The sequence below is a fragment of the Rhinatrema bivittatum genome, chromosome 2, assembly GCF_901001135.1.
Source record: "Rhinatrema bivittatum chromosome 2, aRhiBiv1.1, whole genome shotgun sequence".
NCBI classification, from domain to species: domain Eukaryota; kingdom Metazoa; phylum Chordata; class Amphibia; order Gymnophiona; family Rhinatrematidae; genus Rhinatrema; species Rhinatrema bivittatum.
The window spans coordinates 530,658,368-530,683,932 of NC_042616.1; the positions used below are offsets into that span (position 1 = coordinate 530,658,368).

A 25,565-nucleotide genomic window follows, 5' to 3' on the forward strand; every position below is an offset into this window, starting at 1 on the left:
GCATTTTAAAAACTGTATGTGCATTTTTCCTCAGAAACATTACTTGCAAAATTAGCTGGTCTATGTGTATGTGGATAGTTTTCCTGGGAGTACTTTTCAAATTTAAAGTATGTACACACTTTTACTTTGAAAACTGAGACAAAGCCTGAGGGTTAAAAGTACCCTGCGAACTTTGCAAAAAGCAGGTGGTTAGAAAATTACTCCCAAAAGGCACAGTTTCCACTCCTTAGATTTTGCAATCTTACATCTAACAGTCAAAGTGTAAACTGATCATACAATGCCCGTCTCATGTCATGCAACATTGGCCTTATGAATCAACATCTATGCTTTCCACTGATTTTCTCACATTTCTAAATATAAAAATACATTTCCCGTACATTAGCAGATTTTGTTAGTACTTGCAAAACCGGATTTTTATGGCTTAGCATGAAGTTGCTTTTAAAAAGGTGTTTTTAACACAATTAAGATCCTTTTTCATGTTTGCAGTACTGTTAATGTTTTGATGGTACACTTACTGCCTACTGTGCAAAGATTTCCCAAACCATTGAGGAAATGAGTTAGAAAATATCTCTTACAACGGTGAAGGACAAACCTATTTTCAGGTAACTGTTTATGTATTTACTTACCAAAATATCCATTTAGAAAAGCAAGAGAGGCCACATAGCAGCCAAGACTGAGGAATTCAGCTACCACCATTAACCAGTGCCAGGTCCTTATGGTAAGGGCAACCATCAGTAACTCAGTTAAGATCAGGGCAGTAAACGAGATGGCAACAACATGTACAAATTCAGACTCAAAGAGTACCAGCGCACCATACATAAGAATACCACCTAAAGGAAAAAAGACAAAGATTTGTGCAGTATATAAAATAGGAGTACAGCAGCTGCAGGCATGAAGGAGAAGCTGATGATTTTTCTGCAGTCGTTCCATTTTAGAAAATGAATGTATTTCTCAAATTTATGTCAAACACACACTTAATGGAACCGTTGCCTTCATTTTCCCCACATCTTTTTGTCAGCATTTGACTTACTTAAAAGTGGTGCTGAAATACTAGCTAGAGGAAATGAAAAACTGAAGGCTTCTGTACAATTTATGTTTTCAAGTTCAATAGTGTTTTATTTTTTTTAAACAGCGTTTTTAGGAAATGCATGCCCACTCTTCCTAAAGTAAGCATTGTTCTCCTACTCTTGACAAATACATTCTTTTGCCACGTATTATAGACAATGTTGTATTAAGACTACATTTCATGAACTAAATTATTAGGTACATCAGACAGGTTTACTGCTTATAAGATGAAAGCTGTCAGGGATATTTATAATTATCTTATTATATGATTACTGATTTCCCAGAAAATATATTTTCTATGTACAAGAAGATAAATAGCTAGCTACCAATAATATGGCACTTTAAAAAAAACCACCAAAGATACCGAAAAAAGCAGATTAGAAAATGAATGCATTTCATGCAATATATCTGAATGTACTCTGTATATAATCTCTTATCTGTAGAGTGAAACAAAGTTTGGTTAATAACTTATAATTGATTTCATAATTTCAGTTGCTCACATATTACATGAAAAATGTATGGAATGTGATAGGCACTAGTTAACATTTTTCTGATTTACTATTTAATTAAAAATAACACTGTTTTAGTCGACATGCATCAATAAAATCCTAATCCACATTGCATTCTAGATAGGTCTGGCACAATGAAAGACTATCGATTTACGAGATAAAGAGAGCAATATATAACTTGATGAAATTTTAAGCTTTGGAAATTTAACCTGGAGCTAATACTAGACAAAATTCTTTAGTTCACTAAAATAAGGGATCTCACATACCTTGGTATATACTGATTAAAACCCAGATGAGGAAGGTCTTGAACGACAACGATCTCCCCTAAGGAAGACAAGTAAGACATATATTAAATGTTCAATAGAAAAATCCAGTTGATTTATACATTTGATTTTCTGAGTAGCACAGTGAAATAAATATCCACTTCATTTTCTGATTAGAGGATAAGGAAAGCAATGCTAATTTTGTAATTTTGGTGGAAGTGAGATGTTTTCAGTTGCATTGTCTACTGGATGTGGAACAGAAGGAGTTAAAAAAACTGGGATTTTAAATAAACATTATCAGATTTGGTAAAATGGGAATATCTAACATTTATTAACAATTTGCTAAATTTTATCTGTTACTTGCCTTGAAGTTCCCAGAAAGTAAAGGCAGAAGATCAACTATGAGTAGTCAATCAATAAACACATTTTGCAGCTGAGATGCGGCTGCAAAATATGCAAATTGAAGCCACAGATTTTTCCAAAGCTCATTAAAAACTCAGCTTAGCAGTAGGATGAGCTACTGCTGTTGCATCAATCTGAATATTTTTGGTACACCACAGAATAAAATGAAAAAAAAAAAAAAAAAGGGAGAGAGAGAGAGAGTCAAAGCAGAGGTGCACATAAAATAGCAAGTATCCTTTTTTCTCAGACTGTGCAAACAGTTTAATTTGTAAATCAATGCTTTTGCAGTGATTTTTGCATTGTTTTACTTTCAGTTTTTTCCACAGATCAATATTAAAGATATGAAAACTAAAGCGGATATTGCTGAGCTGTTAACAATTAAAACTGAAAAAAACAAATCACCCCCCTGCTAAAAAAAAAAAAAAAAAGAGTCAGGCATATATCAGGAACACTTGGGTTTGAACTGGGGACCCAGAGTGCTACAGGTTAGGGCTCTTACTGCAGAAAAACTGACAACAGAATCTTAAGATCCTTCTTGCTAGCGATTTCTCTTTTACATTAAATCCTGCTAATGGTGTCTTTTTAAGTACATAGAACAGAATTCTCAGGTTTGAAAACTTTTCAGATTGAAACAGGGGTATTTTAAATCTGCTGGACATAGACCTGAGCTGTAATAACTATACCCCATCAGCCACCTCTTACTAGAATCCAACTAAGGCCTAGATTCATCATTCCGCTGTAAATGAAGAGCTGTGAAGAAAAAAGGGGCAGGGGACGATAGTGTGCACCCGGCCGCATCACGGCAGTGCGTTTTCGCCCACAGCGATTGTGGCACAGCACACACTATCTCCAGCATAAAGCCACCATAAAAGGTGGTGTTATTTCCAGTGCTACTGCTGGCGATAATGTCTAAAACATTATCGCTCGCAGTGGTACCAGAAAAAGTTTTTCCTAACCCTGCCCAAACCCCTCCCCTTTCCCTCATTTAAATTTTAACGTCGCAATGCGCTCCCTATCGCGTGCGTTATCACACACAATAAGAACACATTGCATTTTAAAGAATTACCCCCTTAGTGAGAAAATGCCAAAATTAGTTAAATGCAACAAGCCGTACTTGATAATGAACTGGGGATAACTATATGAAGTAAAGCAGTAAAAGTCCAAGCTGAATCCCTACTGATGAGCATGGAGAGGGCAATTTTCAAATATATACCTGGGTAACTAATTATTTACATGGGTGAAAATTGCCTTCCTCTGCTCAGCCTTCCACCGTGTGTGTACTTTTAGCTGGATGAGGGTGAGGCATTTTCCACATTGGGTCTAGGTCACAGGGAGGAAAACAATGTATATGTAGATTTGATATTCACAAGGGCATGTACTGTTTTGCCCCTGTTTAACAGGTCACAGAAACAGCACAAGCAAATATATGCAGTTACCTTTAAACTTAGAGGCTGATGTTCAGCTCCTTAGGTGGATAAGTACGGAAATATCCGGCTAAGTGGTGGTGGCCACCAATTAGGTGCATAAGTGCTGGGTGGGATATGGGCGTTCCGAGAGAGAGCTAGTAATCCAGCTAATTTAGCCAATTAAGTAGCGATGTTCAAATTTATCTGGTCAAGTTAGACCTGCTCAATAGTTGGTCTAAAGTTTGCTGGATACGAATTATCTTAGCGATTTATTCGGGTATATTTAGCAGCATAGCCATGCTTAGTCTTATCTAGCTAATTAACAGGCCTATTCAGTAAAAACACGGGAGAGCGGACGAACGCCCGCTCTCCCGGCGCGCGCACCGGCCACTCGCCAGTGCGCGCGATCCAGTATGCAAATGAGGTGGTGCGGTAGAAACAGGCAAAAGGAAGCGCTAGGGACACTAGCGTGTCCATAGCGCCTTTTAGCCCGGAGCGGTGGCTGTCAGCGGGTTTGACAGCTGACGCTCAATTTTGCCGGCGTCTGTTCTCGAGCCTGCTGACAGCCATGGGCTCTGAAACTGGATGCCGGCAAAACTGAGCGTCCGGTTTTCGGCCCGACAGCTGCCGGCCCAATTTAATTTTTTTTTTCTTTTTTTTTTTTTTTTTACTTTTTACACCCTTCGGGACCTCCGACTTAATATCGCTATGATATTAAGTCGGAGGGTACACAGAAAAGCAGTTTTTACTGCTTTTCTGTGCACTTTCCCGGTGCCGGCAGAAACTAGTGCCTACCTTTGGGTAGGCGCTAATTTCTTAGAGTAAAATGTGCGGCTTGGCTGCACATTTTACTTACTGTATCCCATGCGGTTGGAAGCGCATTTTCTGCCCCTTACTGAATAAGGGGTAAGGGAAAACGCGCGTCAAAGAGCAGGCTAACAGTGCGCTCCAATGTACTGTATCGGCCTGTAGCTTAACTGGCTATGTCTGAATATCTACTTCTGCGTAACTCGTAGGAACATTTTAAAAGTACACAAGTCATTTCCCTAGAAAATGAGCTACAAAGAACCTGTGGGCTATGCTCTTTTTTCATCCTATCATAAGAAGTGATCCTTAAAGTTCATTTTCCCTTTAACAAATCTAGAGGTTATACAGGAATGGTAACTTTCAAAGCGGCATGCGGGCACATGTGTTCACGTTCGTGGGCCTGTGCCCAGGGATGCAGCTATTTTATGCCATACGTGCGTATCTGCGCACACGTTATGAAATAGCCTTATCGCGTGCTCAATTTTAAGTCGGGGTGCATACTTGCGTGCAAATGTCGCTTCTACCGCGTAAGTGGGGGGACTTTAAAAGGCACGCATGCCAACTCCATTAACCATTTTACCAGTTAATTTTTAGTTCGCCCAGTTACAGGATAGGATTTCCAAAATCTCCTAGTTTAATAGCCATCCTTCCCCTCTCTTAGTCCCAACCTTTAAAACCCTGCTAATTTGCCTAGATTCTTTTGTTTTATAAGTTACATTTCATCTATAATCAGAAGTAAACAAATGTGGTAGGGGACCCCAGCGCACATCAGTGAGCGTTAAGTATTTACATGTGAATTTTAGGTTACAATCCTGGAATGTCCATGCCCCACCCCTTTTTGAAAACATTTCATTTGTGCGTGCATCCGGGTGGCTTTTAAAATCAGCTCGGTGCACGCAGGCCAACATATTTGCGCGTCCCCTAATTGATGTGTACATTGGGCTTTTAAAATTCACCTTCTAGAGGCCAACTTTCAAACCTATCCGTGGTACAGCATGTGTGTGCCTAAATGGGTGCATGGAGATTAAAGCTAATATTTTATTAACTGTGCAACAGGAGCTGCATAGTTTACAAAATCCTGCTTATTTCTGCTGCATAATTATGTGTGTAAGTTTCAGTACATGCAATCACTTCCAATGCAAGAAAATGCATACTCTCTCTACCCATTTTGTAACCATACACATGCACATTTTACGTGTGGAATAATCGTGTCACTTGGTGAATAAACGTCCAGAATTAAACTTGGAGGCAGGTATGTTATAAAGTATACGCATATACCGTTCTGAAAATACGTGCGCATGTACTTGGAATCACCAGTTCCCCCATTCCTCCGCCAGTTCACCTAGAACCTTTAGTACTTCGCCCTGAACTCCCACCAGTTCAGCCAGACTTCCCACCCAAAAACTGCAGACAACAGACATGTCCAAATGTAACTTGCATGAGTCAATTAGTAGGTGTAAAAGTATATGAATATGTTTCTCTTACAAAGTATCAATTACTTCTGAGCCCCAACCTGGAATGCCCCTAGATCATCCCCTTTTTTTTTTTCATCTGGTAACGTGAACACATGAAACCAAAAATATGAGCATACGCTCGATGTTTAAAAAATAGCACAAATGTGCATATGCATTATTTTTATATGCAGAGTTCCTTTAAAACTTTACCTCTAAGCTGCAATAAATGGCACATTGACAAATAAAGTCTCATGAAATTTACTAAACCATAGCACTTGTGTACCACAGTTTACTGAAACCTGTGATGGTCTGCAAATGAGGGCAAAGGGGAGTCTTGCGACAGGTGGCAGCATTCTGAGGAACATTCCTGCCTAAGCTAGACCTAGGGGCTCCAGCAGGTAAGGGGGTGTCAGGACAAGGAATAAATTGGGGCTAGAGGGAACGAAACAGCACAGAGGAAGTTCAGTTTTTTTGTATGTTGGGTGGGCAACAGAGTTTTGAAGCTGAAGCAGGAATACCTCAAATTCGGGAGGTATCGGTGTTATGCTGGGTTGTGGAGAAAGGTTCTGAGGTTGGAATCTGATTTTGGGGTGTGTGGGATATCTGGTGCTGCATGGGGAGAAATCACTTTGGGCTAGTGCCTCTAAGGTTCAAAGGATGGGGAGGCCTAAGAGCATTGGTAGACACATTAGCCTGTTGATGCTCTTCAGTATTTCTAGGATAATTTGGATTGCAAAGTTTATTTATTTATTTATTTACGTTCTTTTAATATACCGATGCTCAAGACAAGGTCTTATCGTACCGGTTTACAATAAACAAGGGGGGGGGAACCAGTTAACAAAGGAAGCGAAAGTTACATTAAAACAGGGAAGTAGAACATGGCTGTTTGAAGAAAAGGGATAGATTAACAATTTCTATTCTAAATGTATAGAAGAGCAGGTAAGCAAGGAGCGGTTGCTTATCTGGTAAACTTAAATACAAATTTACATAGTGGAGTTCAATTGAAAAGTTAATATACGCGAGCGGTTCTAGAATAGCAGATCCTTAGTGAAGCTGAAAGAGGACGCAACCGAGTGGTGGAGGTCCTTGCGGATACCATGGGTTTCTTCAGCGATAAGCTTGGGCGAAGAGCCAAGTTTTCAATTTTTTTCTGAATGTGAGATGACAATGTTCCTGGCGTAGGTCTGGTGGGAGAGAGTTCCAGTGATGTGGTCCAGTGGTAGATAGCGCTTGTTTTTCGATGGAGTTGTGTATAGTGGAGCTGCTAGGGGGAACCTGGAGGGAGCCTCTGTATGCAGATCTGGTTGGCCTTGATGAGGAGTGTAATTTGAGGGGTATGGTGAGTTGCAGAGAGGATTGATGATATATGGATTTGTGAATGATGGTCAGAGTCTTGTAGAGTATTCTGAAGTGTAAGGGTAGCCATTGCAGTATTTTTAGTATCGGTGTGATGTGGTCCATCCTGCGAGTGTTTGTAAGGATCCTGGCTGCTGCGTTTACCAAGTTAACCAAGACCTGTATTTTTATATTTATCAGCTATTTTGCATGCAAAGCAGCACATAAATATCTTTCCTGTGTTCGATCTACTTTTTTTTTTTTGTAGTATCGACAATTGCATGATAATATGCTTTTAATGCACATTAAATGTTGAATTCAGCATTTAATGTGGTGTAGCATTATCACAGCATGGCACATAGGCCCTTAATCTGATAGATTATTATTTGCATTGCTGCAGAAATTCTACATAGATAAACTCGAGGACGCATTATGAAGTCATTTTCAAAAATGTTTCCCTCCTTCCTTCTAAGAACCTTAAACTGTGTCTTGTGTCTGAACCTTTACTTAAAGCGGAATTTAAGTTAGTCTGTAATTCATTAATTGGGTTAGAGAGGAAAACAAGGAATGCATGACCAGAATATATGTACACAACAAGGATCTATCTTTTGATACAAAAAGATAAACTCTAAACTAATTATATAAGTGTTTCCAAGCAATATGCTTGGGAGCTGGTGACAAAGTAAAGGTCCAAAAAACAGACAGGAGCACTATTGCACGCAAATAATCTCAGCGAACCACAGGAAATGTGCAGGAAGAAATTCAATGTCCACACGAAGTTCAGTAATATACTGTTTTCATTTTAAACGGCAACTCCACAGTGTATATTACAGCAGTTTAAGGTGCAAAGCGGGTCCCCCGACACGGACCCGTGTTTTCGCCACGAGGCTGCATCGGGAGGGACAGACAATGGTCGGGTCCGTGTCGGGGGACCCGCTTTGCACCTTAACTGCTGTAATATACACTAAGAACATAAGAAAATGCCATACTGGGTCAGACCAAGGGTCCATCAAGCCCAGCATCCTGTTTCCAACAGTGGCCAATCCAGGCCATAAGAACCTGGCAAGTACCCAAAACTAAGTCTATTCCATATTACCATTGCTAATGGCAGTGGCTATTCTCTAAGGGGGCGGATTTTAAAACGAGCGCGAATAGCCTACTTTTGTTTGCGCTCCAGGCGGCAAACAAAAGTACGCTGGATTTTAGTACATACGCGCGGAGCCGCGCGTATCCGCTAAAATCCTGGACCGGCGCGCGCAAGGCTATCGATTTCGTATAGCTGGCGCGCGCCGAGCCGCGCTGCCTACCCCCCGTTCCCTCCAAGGCCGCTCCGAAATCGGAGCGGCCTCGGAGGGAACTTTCCTTTGCCCTCCCCTCACCTTCCCCTCCCTTCCCCTACCTAACCCCCCCGCCCGGCCCTGTCTAAACCCCCCCTTACCTTTGTTGGGGGATTTACGCCTCCCGGAGGGAGGCGTAAATCCCCGCGCGCCAGCGGGCCTCCTGCGCGCCGGGCCGCGACCTGGGGGCGGGTACGGAGGGCGCGGCCACGCCCCCAGGCCGTAGCCACGCCCCGTACCCGACCCCAAAACGCTGCCGACACGCCCCCAAAACGCCGCGATGACTGGGCCCGCCCCCGACACGCCCCCCTCGGAGAACCCCGGGACTTACGCGAGTCCCGGGGCTCTGCGCGCGCCGGGAGGCCTATGTAAAATAGGCTTCCCGGCGCGCAGGGCCCTGCTCGCGTAAATCCGCCCGGTTTTTGGGCGGATTTACGCGAGCAGGGCTCTGAAATCCGCCCCTAAGTGAACTTAATAGCAGGTAACGGACTTCTCCTCCAAGAACTTATCCAATCCTTTTTTAAACACAGTTATACTAACTGCACTAGCCACATCCTTCTGGCAACAAATTCCAGAGTTTAATTGTGCGTTGAGTAAAAAAGAACTTTCTCCGATTAGTTATAACTGTGCCCCATGCTAACTCATAGAGTGCCCCCTAGTCTTTCTACTATCCGAAAGAGTAAATAACCGATTCACATCTACCCGTTCTAGACCTCTCATGATTTTAAACATCTCTATCATATTCCCCCTCAGCCGTCTCTTCTCCAAGCTGAAAAGTCCTAAACTCTTTAGTCTTTCCTCATAGGAGAGCTGTTCCATTCCCCTTATCATTTTGGTAGCCCTTCTCTGTACCTTCTCCATCGCAATTATATCTTTTTTGAGATGCGGCGACCAGAATTGTACACAGTATTCAAGGGTGTGGTCTCACCATGGAGTGATACAGAGGCATTATGACATTTTCCGTTTTATTCACCATTCCCTTTCTAATAATTCCCAACATTCTGTTTGCTTTTTTTGACTGCCGCAGCACACTGAACCGACGATTTCAATGTGTTATCCACTATGATGCCTAGATCTCTTTCTTGGGTTGTAGCACCTAATATGGAACCCAACATTGTGTAATTATAGCATGGGTTATTTTTCCCTATATGCATTACCTTGCACTTATCCACTTTAAATTTCATCTGCCATTTGGATGCCCAATTTTCCAGGCTCACAAGGTCTTCCTGCAATTTATCACAATCTGCTTGTGATTTAACTATTCTGAACAATTTTGTGTCATCTGCAAATTTGATTATCTCACTCGTCGTATTTCTTTCCAGATCATTTATAAATATATTGAAAAGTAAGGGTCCCAAATACAGATCCCTGAGGCACTCCACTGTCCACTCTCTTCCACTGAGAAAATTGTCCATTTAATCCTACTCTCTGTTTCCTGTCTTTTAGCCAGTTTGCAATCCACGAAAGGACATCGCCACCTATCCCATGACTTTTTAAATATCCTAGAAGCCTCTCATGAGGAACTTTGTCAAACGCCTTCTGAAAATCCAAGTATACTACATCTACTGGTTCACCTTTATCCACATGTTTATTAACTCCTTCAAAAAAGTGAAGAAGATTTGTGAGGCAAGACTTGCCCTGGGTAAAGCCATGCTGACTTCGTTCCATTAAACCATGTCTTTCTATATGTTCTGTGATTTTGATGTTTAGAACAGTTTCCACTATTTTTCCTCGCACTGAAGTCAGGCTAACCGGTCTGCAGTTTCCCCGATCGCCCCTTGGAGCCCTTTTTAAATATTGGGGTTACATTTGCTATCCTCCAGTCTTCAGGTACAATGGATGATTTTAATTATAGGTTACAAATTTTTACTAATAGGTCTGAAATTTCATTTTTTAATTCCTTCAGAACTCTGGGGTGTATACCATCCGGTCCAGGTGATTTACTACTCTTCAGTTTGTCAATCAGGCCTACCACATCTTCTAGGTTCACCGTGATTTGATTCAGTCCATCTGAATCATTACCCATGAAAACCTTCTCCATTACGGGTACCTCCCCAATATCCTCTTCAGTAAACACTGAAGCAAAGAAATCATTTAATCTTTCTGTGATGTCCTTATCTTCTCTAAGTGCCCCTTTAACCCCTCGATCATCTAACGGTCCAACTGACTCCCTCACAGGCTTTCTGCTTCGGATATATTTAAAAAGGTTTTTACTGTGAGTTTTTGCCTCTACAGCCAACTTCTTTTCAAATTCTCTCTTAGCCTTTCTTATCAAGTCTTACATTTAACTTGCCAATGTTTATGCTTTATCCTATTTTCTTCTGTTAGATCCTTCTTCCAATTTTTGAATGAAGATCTTTGGGCTAAAATAGCTTCTTTCACCTCCCCTTTTAACCATGCTGGTAATCATTTTGCCTTCTTTCCACCTTTCTTAATGTGTGGAATACATCTAGACTGTGCTTCTAGAATGGTATTTTTTAACAATGACCACGCCTCTTGGACATTTTTTACTTTTGTAGCTGCTCCTTTCAGTTTTTTTCTAACAATTTTTCTCATTTTATCAAAGTTTCCCTTTTGAAAGTTTAGCACGAGAGCCTTGGATTTGCACACTGTTCCTCTTCCAGTCATTAAATCAAATTTGATCATATTATGATCACTATTGCGAAGTGGCCCCACCACCATTACCTCTCTCACCAAGTCCTGTGCTCCACTGAGAATTAGATCTAAAATTGCTCCCTCTCTTGTTGGTTCCTGAACCAATTGCTCCATAAAGCTATCATTTATTCCATCCAGTAACGTTATCTCCTCTAGTGTGTCCCGATGGTACATTTACCCAGTCAATTTTGGGGTAATGGAAGTCTAAGGACCAAGGTGCAGGAAAAAATCTTCAGTCCACCAACTTCGAAAAATTAATATTTATTGAGTGTAAATATTGAAAAGCGGCAACTCCACACGTAAAAAGCATTCAATTATAACAGTCCCCCGACATGGTCTCGTGTTTCGCAGTGGCTGCATCGGGAGGGACCATAGGTATTCAATAAGTTCATTCAAAGCTGTCCTTGCTAAAGGATCCTTTCCTGCTGCACCTGGTTGGTGCTCTCCCATGAGACCTTCTTCCTCCAAGGCAGCACCAGGGCTGCCAGTCTGAAGTTGGGACTTGACTACTATGTCCCTGAAGGTCTCATCTATATACCTCTCTGGTCTGCCTCAGCTCCTCCAGGTCTGCCACTGTAGCCTCCAGAGATCGGACTCGTTCTCTGAGAGCCAGGAGCTCTTGCATCGAATGCACATGTACAACTTTTCACTGGTGGGTAAAAAATCATACATGTGACACTCTATGCAAAAGACTGGAAGACCCCCTCTCTTGCTACTGGACTGCTGCCTTCATCTGAATTTTGATCAGTTCCTAGTTAAGTTTAGGTTGCTATGGGGAGTAGGAATGTGTCTAACGTCCTTTAAATGTATTAGTGAATTTACTATGTGTCTGGTAGTGGCCTACCAGGGTCTTATCGAATTCTCAATAAAGTTTTTGTTGATGGTTTTTTTTTCAATACAAAACACTCAGTTTGTATTAAATACGAACACTCAGTTCTGCAGACTTTTAAAAAATACACTACCTACTGCTTACTAGCTACCTTATTGACTGACTATTTTAAAAATACAAACAGTCTAACTTGTTTATTCACTGCCTTTCTGACTATTAAAGGCACAAACACACTAAATAATATTCCCAAATAGTTAACTTTGCCCCAATACTTTTAAAAAAGACAATGTCCCAAGCAAAAACTTAGTGATTCCTTTCAGCCACCAGCAAGGTGATCCTCTCCTCTCAGTGTTCCCACTGGAACACTGAGAGGAGTGGAGTTGCCGTTTAAAATGAAAACACTATATTACTGAACTTCGTGTGGACATTGAATTTCTTCCTGCACATTTCCTGTGGTTTGCTGAGACAAAGTAAAGGTGACATAAATGCAATCTCAAGGCCGTTATAAAAATATATACATTTTTAGTCTGTTATTCCCATGGTTAGGTCAAGGCGAACTAAAAATATTTAAAATAAATAAATAAATATGATTTCTGCCAATCAGAATAATGCTGATATAACCATGGTCAGTACATCACCCTCAATTGGAAGGACAATGGTTCTTAAACAGAAAACTCATAAGCAATACATTTGTATAATCCCCTTCCTAAATGCAGAATGGTCAACTCTCTATTTGGCCCATAATCTGCTCTAGTGGACTGCTCCTCTCTCTGGTAGAGCCAGCTGCTAAGCGGCAGTGGACTTGAGAGTGAGTGTGCAGTGGACTTGAGAGTGAGTGTGCAGTTAAAATAGTTCAGTTTAGTGCTTGATCTATCTTTCTCATCACCCTTTGGGACAGGTGTTTTCTCTTTTGAAGATGAACATCTTACACATTCGTGATGTGTTAGTGGCCTGTACTGAAGGTATTTCCCTTTGGGGGAATCATTAACAATGCTCAGGTTTGTATGTGAATAGCACAGTACAGCTCGGTGAAGATTTGACATCATTTGGAGTGAAGAAGGTCTCACAAACCTAAAATTTCTACTATGTAATCTTGCCCTAGCTTGATGGTACCTTGTTATAGAGTCCATCAAGGTAGGGTGAGAGAACATAGTAGACATGCCATCTTTGTGAAACTTTCCTCACTCCAAATGACATCAAATCTTCACCGAGATGTACTGTGCTGTTCATACATCTTAGTCTGCATGTAAAATTGGATCCTAAACACTAAACCATCACCAACACCTCACCTCGAGCTATTAGCTAGCCGTCTTATAGGCATATAAATACTTGACTACTATGAAGGCCTTAAAGATAGGCTCTTGGTTTTCTCTCTCTGCGAAACGTTTACCACACCATGTGATAATACCTATGCGAAGCACTATGTTACCGCATGGTGCAGCAATTCTAAAAATTACCCCAAACACGTCCCTTTATCTTACCATGGGCGTTATGAATGCAATATTATAGCATTTTGATTAAACTAGAGGCAAGATGGATATTTATTCTTGTTGGTAATGATGTTTTCAGTCTGGCCTCATCTAATGATAATGACTTTGACACGTCCTGGTTCAGTCTATGTGCTGAAAAGCACTTTCAGATCCACATTCTTGTTAACAGAGGAAGTTGTTACATCATGCTTCAAGTGTGTTTACTTTTTGAGAACTAAGAAAGTATACTATATAGCTCGGAATACCTTGTATTTGATTAGCTGTCTCTGAAGACAAATTCCTGGTGGTCACTAACAGGCCGATACAGTAAAGCGCGGCCGCAGTTACCCCGTTTCTAACCCGCTGTGTACTCACAATTTCGCCGCCTAAGTCTAACCCGCGATTCACTATCTGTTTTTACCGATCCTTACCGCTTCTTTAACTCGATGCGTATCCCTTTCCGCCTGCGGCATGTATATGTATGTAAATGATCCAATTAGCTATTCCCTCCCATACAGTAAAGTGCGTCCCGACTATCGCCTTTTTAACCTATCTTGCCGCATCTTTAACCTACTAATTTACCGCCTACCCTGACCCTTGCGTTAGTGTGGTGAACTTAGCCGCCCAGTCCCAAACCAACCCAATCCACAGAAAAAAAAATGCTTCTCGCACTTAGCCGCCCAGTCCCAAACCAACCCAATCCACAGAAAAAAAAATGCTTCTCGCACTTAGCCGCCCAGTCCCAAACCAACCCAATCCACAGAAAAAAAATGCTTCTCGCACTTAGCCGCCCAGTCCCAAACCAACCAAATCCACAGAAAAAAATGCTTCTCGCACTTAGCCGCCCAGTCCCCAAACCAAACCAACCCAATCCAAGCCCCAGCAGAGAGAGACAAAATTTAGCCGCCCAGTCCCAAACCAACCCAATCCACAGAAAAAAAATGCTTCTCGCACTTAGCCGCCCAGTCCCAAACCAACCCAATCCAAGCCCCAGCAGAGAGAGATGAAATTTAGCCGCCCAGTCCCAAACCAACCCAATCCACAGAAAAAAAATGCTTCTCGCACATAGCCGCCCAGTCCCAAACCAAACCAACCAAACGTCTCTCTCTGCTGGGGCTTGGATTGGGTTGGTTTGGTTTGGGACTGGGCAGCTAAGTGCGAGAAGCATTTTTTTTCTGTGGATTGGGTTGGTTTGGGACTGGGCGGCTAAATTTCGTCTCTCTCTGCTGGGGCTTGGCTTGGCTTGGTTTGGTTTGGGACTGTGAAATTTCGTCTCTCTTGTCCGTCCGAAGGAGGGTGCTTTGTTGTGCTCCCTGTCTCCGATCGCCGGCTGCTGGGGCTTGCTGGCGCCGGGCGCTCAAGGCAGCGGGGTCTGTAGGAGAACCATCCACTTCCTGGTACCTGTCATTTCAAACGTTATTTGAAATGACAGGTACCAGCGCACCCAGGATACTGTATAGGCGCTGTATAGCGCCTATACAGTAAAATGGATTGAGCTTCATGGACGCACGTTGGACGTGTGTTGGTCGCGGCTTGCATTTGCATGCCATTTAAATACAGTATCGAGAGGTAGGTGATCCGAACTGTGCGTGCGGCAAACGCCGGTGCGCCGGGCACTAACGCACCTCTTTCTACCGCACCTTACTGGATCGGCCCGTAAGTAATCAGCAATAGAATTAAGTTTATTGAAAGAGAAATAGTAATCTAGAAATTTGCTATTCCTGTCTTTTTAACCGGAATGTTAAATGTGATTTAATTTATGTATTTACCTCTAAATAATAAACCTGGTAGTTACAGAAACTTACCTCTTTAATATATTATTTCTTATTTTAAAAAGGTATCTTAAAATCATCTTAAAAGACAGGTACTTCACAGTCCACTTAGATAAAAAACAAAAGTATTTTAAAGTCCCATAATACACCAGTGTTTTAATGCCCTAAAACTGTCTCAAAACTGCAATTCTGGAGGGCCAATAACTGGTCAGGTTTTCAGAATATCCCTATAAAACACGCATGTCTTCATTCTATAAAAATATATATTTTGCATGTTCATTAGGGATATCCTGAAAATCAGAATGGTTTGTGACCTTCCAGGATTGCATTTTGATATTACCCACCCTAACAGATCATTATCAGAGCTCTGATAAATATATTTTTTCATCTAATTGGACTGGAAGGTGCCTGCCTTCATCCAGTTTTAGGATATATTTTGAAGACATGGTGGTGGTCTATCCTTGGTTATGAGCCTCATGGTGAGTTGGAATTAATTTTATCATAAATAAACATGCTAAATACACTTTCTATATTTTACTGAGAAAAGAAACAGTATTTTATTTTTTCCACCATTAAATAACCCTCGGTATAAACTCCCCCCTCCATCTACATTCAAACTCATCATCACTATAACGGTCTTAACACTTCACTAGTTTTCCACCCCATGAAAACATGCATTACTCTGTTTTTGTTACTGAAAATACACATTTATTTTTCCTAGAGAATGTCTTTTTGTTTGAATCTATCTTCTGTCAACAGGTAAAAAAAAAAAAAGGAATTGCCCCTCTGTGTTAAGCTTTTGCTTTATCCTTAAGCATTTCCTTTCTTCCCATCACTTTCTGGTTGTTATTTCAATACTTTCTACATTGGGAAATGGCACATGAATTCTTCTGCATCATCCCTGGAGTGAGACTGCTCTCCAAAAGTGAAAAATATTCAGAATCTAAAGACTACATGCAAACATATACGCACATGCACCCCGGTAAAGATGCACATAAAATTAGCCAGAAGGTAGTTTTTCGGTTCGATACTTTGCTTATATTTAGGTGTAACCGATAACACAATAACCAGCAGTGCTGAAGGTGCATTTTCTTAGTTTCCCCCCAAATGTTACATTTGAGTATTTGGTACCAAAACCTTTGAGGGGAATTACCACAGAACTAAAGCTCTATTATTATCCTAATCATCCACAAAGTATAAATTATGTATTCAGATCACATGCAGAGTTTCTGTGAATAGAAGAGTCACAATATAACAGTATTCCTTCTTTTGAACACTTCCATACCTTGGTAAGGTCTTTATAAAGTTCAGGGTATAACAAGGCTGTTTCTGGCTTCACATCTTGATCCAGTACCAAAGAAAAAACCGGAAACATGGTGTATACAGTTGCATACCTTCCAAAAGCACACAAAGATGATTAGTCGAAAAATGAATCCATTAACCACACTATATCTTTTCAGATATCACTTGTTTCAGAACCACAGTATCTAGTACATGTTTTCTTAGTTAAAATGAGCGTGAGAGCAAGTTTTTACACGAAGAAATGATTGGCAGTCACAAACTGATAAAATCTGTTCCATTACTGACTCATGTAAATGCAGAGAACATACAAATGAAATTCACAACCTCTATCACAAAATGGATTAGCGCACAAATAGAACCATAAAACCAATTAAGATAATACACAGTGGAAGGAGAAATTACTACTTACCAGATAATTTCCTTTCTTCTAGTAAGGGCAGGTCTATCCCAATGAATGGGTTATGCACCTCTGCCAGCAGATGGAGACAGAGCTAAAGCTGAGATCAAGGCCATATAGTCCCACCTGGACAGTAGCCTGCCAGTATTCTCTGGAAAAGCCAAATTTTGGACAAAATTGATTATTTTTGAACATTACTATTAACAACCAACCCATTCAGGCTTCCCAATCAACAGGAACACTGAGCTCAGCCAAAAGAAGGAACATATCTAATAAACTAAGGGCTAGAGAAGCCACTTACCCATTTTCAACTAAGTGCAGGAATCACTGCTGGTTATTGTGCATAGCTCGCCCGAAGAAAGGCTAACCACAAATTTAAACATCAGCAGCCGAGGGCGGGTCTGGGACTTACCTGCCCTTACTAGAAGAAAGGAAATTATCAGGTAAGTAGTAATTTCTCCTTCCTTAGCGTTTGGGCAGGTCAATCCCAATGAACAGGATGTACCAAAGCTAATCTTGAAAAGGGCAGAAGACTGCCAGCAGTCCAATCAATTCTGCCAGCAAAAACATGGCTTCCTCCCTAGCCCTAACATCTAAACAGTAATGCTTGGAGAAGCTGTGCATCAATGACCACGTCGCCACTCAGCAAATTTCAGCAGGCAACAGCAAATGACGTTCTGCCCACAATACTGCCTTAGCCCTCATGGAGTGAAGTCTAATGTTTTGGCAAGGCAACCTCAGCAGCCACATAGGCTGCCGCAATGACCTCATTGATCCAGCGGGCTAACGTTGCCCACGTTGCTGGAACTCCCCGTTTACCCCACCATGGAGCACAAATAGGCGATTAGACTTCTGAATGGCTTTAGTCATCTCCAAGTACTACAGTAAATGGCACTTGACATCTAAGGAACATAAAAGACAGTACTCAGCTTCATCTCTGTCCCTGTCCAAGGCAGGTAGGGAAACTGGCTGATTTAAATGAAACTCCTAAACCACTTTTGGCAAAAAGGAGGGCACAGACTGAAGTTGAACCGCATTTGGAGTCATGCGGAAAAAAGGCTCACAGCAGGAAAGAGCCTGCACCTCAGAGACCCGAAGTGCTGAATAGATGGCTATCAGAAAAACTACCTTCAAGGAAAGCAACTTCAAGAAAAGAGTATGCAGCGGTGGAAAAGCTGGACTCACCAAGAACTTGAGGACCAAGTTAAGATGTAGAATAGGTACCTGATGTAACAAATCCATCCAAGATGATAGCCTGAGAGGATTGTCCACCAGAAGTCTCTGGAAATCGGCGTAGCACATCCTTTAGCTCAATCCAGAGCCACAAAAAGCACTGTGTAGGTTTGACTTGCAATCTTCTGGACCAGCCTGCCTATCAACAGTTAGGGGGGGGAAAGCATATAGCAGGGTCTCGCCTGCACTGAAGAAGTGTGGAACCTTCGCGTTGTTAAAGTTCGCCAGTAGGTCTAGATCCAGTAGGCCCCAGTGGTCCACCAGGAGCTGGAAGGCCTCAACCACCAGCTCCTATTCTCCTGGGTCCAAGTTTCTCCTGCTGAGGAAATTGGCTCTGATACTGTACTTTCTGGCAATGTGAAAGGTGGATATGCAGAGGAGATGCTGTTTCGCCCACACCATGAGCGCATCTATCTCCTCCGACACCTGTTGACTCTTGATTCTGTCCTGATGTTTGATGTGAGCCACCATTATTGCATTGTCGGACATTTTCCAGGCTGCCCGAGCCTCTAGCCGCTTGGTGAATCACAGGCACGCTAACCGAAACCACATGTGGCTCCAGCCTGTTGATATTCAACTGCGGCTCTGCTGCATTCCAACACCCTTGGTACCACCAACTTCTGACAGTGCACCCCCCAGAGGTTCGCATCTGTTGTGAGTACCAACCAATCCTGCGTCTTCAGGGAAATCCACTTCCTGAGATGATCTGCCTATAACCACCAGTCCAACTGAGACCTCACCTCTAACTGGAGGAGCAGCCTCACTGCATTGTTCTGCGACTGCGGACTCCATCGGGAAAGCAACACACGCTGAAGAGGGTGCATATGTGCCCTCACCCAGGGAACAACTTCTAATGCGGCAGCCATGACCCCCAGGACCTGCAGATAAGAACACATGGTCAGATGAACAGAGTTCAGCATGGATCAAACTAACACCATCGTGTGGATTCAAGACTCTGGCAGAAATACTCTGCCCTGCCTTGTATCGAATCAAACCCTGAGATACTCCAGGGTCTTAGATATCTGCAAATTACTCTTGGCCAGATTTGCCTCCCAGGCTAGTTTATGTAGCAAGGAAACCACCCTGTGGGAAGTGCGAAGACTCTCTTCTATGTTCTGGGGCCGAATCAGTCATCTAGATAGAGGTGAACTACAATGCCCTCCTTACGGAAGGCTGCCACTACCACCAGCATGACCTTGGAAAAGGTCCTGAGCATCGTGGCTAGCCCGAAAGGCAAGCCCTGAAACTGGTAATGATGATCCAGAACAGCAAACCGGAGGAACAGCTGATGTTCCCGACAGATGGGAATATGCAGATAAGCCTCCGTCAGATCAGGAGATGTGAGGTACTCCCCTGCTTGAACTGCCATTATGACAGAGCGTACAGTTTCTATCCTGAAATGCATGACTCATAAATGTCGGTTGACGCAACTTGAAATCCAGTTTGGCTGAAACGACACTTCTTTCTTGGGCACAACAAAATAAATGGAATAATGGCCATTATTTTGCTTCGATTCTGGAACTGGTATCACCGCTTTCAGGTGCAACAGCCCTTTGCAATGTCACTTCCACTTCTACCCTCTTGTGACGGGAGTTGCATGGAGAAACCATAAAGTCATCCGGAGGAATGTGAAGGAATTCTAGAGCATACCCATCCCGAACCACTTTGAGAACCCATTGATCTAAAATAATTTGGACCCCACCTGTGATAATAAACAGGATAGGCGGTCATCTATCTCCTGCACCAACAGATGAGCATGCAAACCTTCATTGGGAAGACTGAGGGACTCCACCTCCGGAGACCACATCATTGGAAGCCCTTGAAGGCGAAAGAATGGGACCTTCTGGGAAGAAACCTCCAAAAGCACCAGTAGTCTCAAGAGTGGCCACTTGCCCAAAATGGTAGGCAACAGGTTTCTTGTCCTCTAGCAATCAAGGGAGTGGGTCTCTCCCATTTACTTGCCTTTTTTTTCCAATTCACTGCACACAAATGAGCTCTGAAGGTCAGCTTGGACTTTGAAATAGTATCCGCCGACCAGTGGCACAGCCACAGCTGCTGCCTGGCTGCAATAATCAAAGCAGCTTCTCTGGTGGCTGAGCAAACCAAGTCACAACTTGCATCAGTTAAGAAGGTGGCTCCCGGTTCTACAATAGGTCCAAGATTGGACACAGCACTACAAGATTCTTGACAAAGACACAAGTTAGCCTGAACTACCAAGGCGCAACAAGAAGCAATTTGTAAGTTCACTATCACCGCCTCAAAGGCTTGCTTTAGGATAGCCTCAATCCTTCTAACCTGAGCATCCTTCAGTACTACATCTCTACTGAGATTTTGTGACACACACCAAGGTATCCACCTTAGGAAAATGCAAACTGCTTTCTGGCCTGCAGATCCAAGGGGTATAAACCTGCCAAAGACACGACCTCATTTAAAGGACACTTCTAGTGCACTTCTTTCCAAATTAATGGACTCTTGGATTGTATCCAGAAGGGGAAAGAAACAAGAAGCCTTGAGTAGAGTGACCAAAATGGCATCCTTCTTCTGCATACCCAAAGAGTCAGTCCCAGCCACTCTGAGGGTTTTCAAGGTCTGATGAGATCAAGCTCTGCAACTCATCTCTATGAAAGAAACAAAGAAAAGTTCTATATGGCTCCAAATCTAGGGGAATGTCCCCTCCCTCACCAGTAGAGCCACCATCATCATCAGTATCATCTTGATCCACCTGCATTCGAGCCTTGTCAGATCGCACTGCGCCACGGCGCTTGAATGTGAAGACAGGTGGAGGAGCATTCGGAGCGCACGGACCTACTTTAGTAGTTACTGCCAATTCAGAAGACCAACCCTGTAGAAATGTCTGCAATCTCTGGAAGAATTCCACCCAGGAAACACAGGACAGGTCCAATCCAGGCCCCATAGGCCCGAATCTGATGTTCTGAGAGCCAGAGTCCCCTGGCTGAGAGGGCTAAAGCCTCACTGTCGAGCTTCTCTCGGCCTGCAACCACTAACTAGAATTTAGGTTCAAGCTACTCAAGGCTACTGGACTGAAGACACTCTACTGAGAGAGGACTGCACTGTTTCACCTCAGGAGGCAAGTGGTGCTATATAGATGTCTTGTCTTTCTAATATCTCCTTTCAAACTTTTCTTTTTTCTTCTTCTTCCTTTATTTTTTGTATTCACAGGCAATCCCCTGAAGGGAAATATATGTCCACCATCTGCTGGAGATGGAGAATACTGGCGAGCTGATGTCGGGGTGGGACTATATGGCCATGACTTCAGCTTTTGCTCCATCTCCATCTGCTGGCTGATGTGCATAACTCACTCGTTGGGACTGATCTTGCCCGATCACTGAGGAAGTTGTATTTTGTATACAGTAAGGGAAATAACATTTTCCTTAGGATGGGCACAAATATACATACAACAAATATTGCAGCTATCAGAAATGATGTCCTACAACATTCTGGATTAAGTTCTACTGTATTATGAAAATAATGTAACTCATGAAGAACAAAGTAATACAAATAAGACTCTGGTGTGCATGTTGCCATACAAATTTTTCTCACCATTATGAAAGTAAACAGATTAGAATGTTCCATGATGAGTGCTACCTTTCCTATGCAAAATGGCTACTTTATTTTAGCAGTTTCAAAAGAAGATATATCTCATAAAATGCTATTATTCACTTTGTACTTCATCAGAACATTCTTCTATTCTGAGCAGTTTCTACAGATTGATAGTGCTAGGATTTAAGAAAAAGAGTATGATGCAGTTAGATTTTAGGGAAAATGTTTGATCCAGGGATTTCAGTTGATCATCATTTGTGGGGTCAGAGAGGAAGATTTTTAAAAAGCTGTTGAAAAGGCTACAGATAAAGTATGTATCCTTCTTTGGATTGCACATAGAGATATTTGTTTGCCAAGCTACAAAGAGATATTTGTTCACCAATTAGATTAGACTTGATGGATCTTGAATGTTTCTTCCAATCTAAAACATGTTAAGTAAACAAATCTTGAAGGCTTATCTTTGTTTGCCAACCCCATGCAATCAGTATTGGTACTCACTCACATATCTGACCCCTTAAACACCTCCATATAGCTAGCAAAAAGGGGGGGGGGGGAGAGGAGGCCACAGAGGCTATACCCCCCTCAAATTTGGCCCTGCCCCCTCCCTCTTCAGAACAGCCTCTGCTGTTCAGTCTCTCCCCTCTCCTCCCCTGACCCTGGAGAACTGGAGGGACCTTATAACAAGCTCTCTCAGCTGGAAGGTAAGCAAATCACAGCCAGCAGAAAAAGAAAAAGCAGGAGCTGTAACTTTATTATCACCTTGTAACAGGATGACAGCAGCACCAGAACAAAAGACAAGCAGGCCGATACAGTAAAGTGCACTCAGCTGAGCGCACTGTTTAACACATGGGTAGACACGTGTCCACAACCCCCTTATACCATAAGGGGTTTAGCATGTCCAAAACGCGCGTCCACCCGCCCCCTCCGAAACTAATAGTACTCATCACATGCAAATGTCCCAAATACAAAAAAAATGGTGTGCCCGATCTGCACATTGTATGCTCAGAAATTAATGCCAGCCTAGATCAGGCATTAATTTCTGAGTGGCCCAAAAAAGTATACAGAAAAGAAGAAAATTCTGCTTTTCTGTACATCCTCTGACTTAATATCGTGGCGATATTAAGTTGGAGGAATCAAAAGGTAAAAAAAATCTAAAAAAAATGGTAAAAAAAAAAAAAAGTGTTGGTGATCAGTTTAGGAAAAGGGATGCTCAATTAATGAGCGTCCATTTTCCTAACCCGTGGCTGTGCACAGGTTAGGAACATGGCTGCTAGTAAAACTGAGCATCTGCTTTCCTAACCCACTGACAGCGACCTCTCCTGGGCGCCCGCTGCCAAGGAGGTGCTAGGGGTGTGCAATTGTCCCTAACGCCTCATTTAAGTGTGACCCCTCATTTAAATATTGTATCACGCACCCAGGAGAGGTGGCTGGGTGCACTTTAGGAAAGCAGGCGCTCAACACTGAGTGCTCATTTTCCGCATCGGCCTGAAGGTGAGGGGTACTGTTTTATCATCAGTAATCTTTTTTTTTTTTTGCTGCTGTGCTGCTGGGAGTCAGGGAAAGTTCTCTGCCCTGCTAGTCAGGCCTCTGTGTGAGCTGGGTAGGCTGATCCCGGAGAAGGGCAGTGTAGTGGCCCACTGACAGAGCAAATGGAGACAGTGAGTGCCTGAATAGGGAAGAGGAAATGTAAAGATGGCTGCTATAGGCTGGGTACTTTACATGATGCTATAGTGCCCTTAGACAGTCTAGAAGTGGGGATGCTCGCTAAGGGGTAGATTTTAAAACAGGCGCGTTTGGTTCCCGGCATGCGCAGGTGGAAGTGCTGATTTTATAACATGTGCACGTTGCCGCGCGCATGTTATAAAATACAATACCCATACACACATGCGCTGATGATTTTTATATTGGTGCATGCATGTGTGGGCGGGTGGCGTCTCATGCACCGAAGGAGAGGGATTTAAAAAAAACAAAAAACGTGCAGCGACGTGATCTGGCCACTCCCAATTCCCTATCCCCCTACCTAGCCTTCCTCCCTTTCCCCTCTCTTCTCCTCTCCAAACCCCTAAACCCCACCTAAATATTCTAAATTTTTTTGTTTTAGCACTTACTTCCTCAGATAAGTTAAGTAAGCTCTGTGTGCCGGCTGGCTGCTGGTGCGCGCTTCTTTGGGTAAGGTCCTAATGGCCGCTGTCCCGATCAGCCCCCGCCCTGCCCAGACCCCTACCCTAGCCTGCCCCTTTTACCGAGCCTGGCACTTCCACGCATATTGGGAGATACACATGTGGCTGGGCTGTTTGTAAAATGTGCTTGGCGCGTGCACAGCCCCAGCCCCGCGTGTATCCCCCAGTTCTTGCGTGCACCGAGCTTTTAAAATTTGGCCTTAAGTGAGCACATGAGCAGCAGTAGAAGCATATGTGCATGTATGTGTATGTCATAGTGTCTGAGAAAGTGTGTGTGGCTGTGTCTGAGAGACTGTGAGCAAGTGTGTCAGTGTCTAATTATGTCTCACAAAGTGTGTGTGAGAGAGAATGCGAGTATGTGTGTGTCAGTTTTTTGAGACAGCAAGAGTGTGTGTGAGTGTGAGCCACCCCTCTTTCCTCACCACTCTCGGATCACCAGCTATACGGATGCCACTTTGAGTAAAAAGTAGCTAAAAACATGTTACAATCTAGAGCCTTTTCACAGTGGATCTAATGATTTTCTTCACTGCATAGGTGTCGGAATAGGGTGGGCCACCCAGGCTCTAGACCAGTGGTTCTCAACAGGTGTGTCGGGGCACACTAGTGGCTCGCGAAGTCCTGGATGGTGTGTTGCAGAGCAAGCAGAAGACTGATCTTTTCTCATTAGTCTGGGCAGGAGTTGGCTGACTTCTCTTTTATTGGGTATGACAGGAATCTGCTCTTGCTTCCTTCTCCTCTTCCTGGCCAGTGGGAGGTTGTTCACTCTTCCTTCACCCAGATCAGAGTGTGATATCACCGACTCCTGTTCATATGGGCTTGGCAGGACACCAACTTTATCTTCCCCTGCCTGGCTTAGCAGTGAGGCTGCTGATGCTCTCTTCATCCCATGAGGCCTGGATGTGAAAGCAGGAGCATAAGGGAGAAATGTGCATGTTTTATAGATCCGCTGCTGCTGCCTCCTCATCTTCCTCTCCTCAATGCTTCTTGCCCTCATCTGCTGTTGATAAAGAGGGAGGGAGACTTTGGATTGGACTGAAGTCTTTTCTGCTGGCTGGGAGCCAGGAGGAAGGGGAAATGTACTAGGCAAGACGACATGGGAAGATAGGAGTCCAAGAGTCTGCTGGGCAGAAAGGCATGGGGAGATAGGGAGTCTGCTGGATAGGAATGGGGGAAAAGGAAGTTGGGGTTGCTGGGTAGGGAGAGTGGAAGATGGAGGAGTTGGGGGCCGCTGGACAGGGAAGGCAGATGGAAGTGGAGAGAGAGATGGAGGTGTGGGGCTGCTGGGTTGGGGGAGAGGGCAGCGGGGAGTGGGGGATGCTGAGCAGAAAGGAGTATTTTGGGTAGGGAAAGGAAGAGGAAAAGGCAGAAAGAGCTGAGCAGGAGAGAGAGGGAGCATGGGGAAGAGAATGTGGGGTGGGGGTGTCGGGATTATTGGATAGGCATATGAGCATGTAAAGGAATGATTGAGTAGTTGGGAGAAGTGAGGGCTGATGGGGCATGGAGGGGAGTGACTGGGTACAAGGGCCATACTATGTCAGTTTTGAGAATATGCATTTCTTCTCTCATTGAACTTTGCTTAGTATAGGAGG

General features: G+C 43.1%; 1 protein-coding gene across 1 annotated transcript in view; it reads right to left on the reverse strand.

Moving 5' to 3' along the window:
• The window catches only part of ATP9B (ATPase phospholipid transporting 9B (putative)), a 1,157,977-nt gene that overhangs the window by 25,765 nt on the left and 1,106,647 nt on the right, over nucleotides 1–25,565 (reverse strand). The window contains exons 27-29 of the mRNA XM_029590836.1: nucleotides 16,589–16,697; nucleotides 1,841–1,898; nucleotides 627–830 (exon numbers count right to left, since the gene is read on the reverse strand). Of these exons, the coding sequence (XP_029446696.1) occupies nucleotides 627–830; nucleotides 1,841–1,898; nucleotides 16,589–16,697 (371 nt within the window). The remainder of the gene's footprint in view (nucleotides 1–626; nucleotides 831–1,840; nucleotides 1,899–16,588; nucleotides 16,698–25,565) is intronic.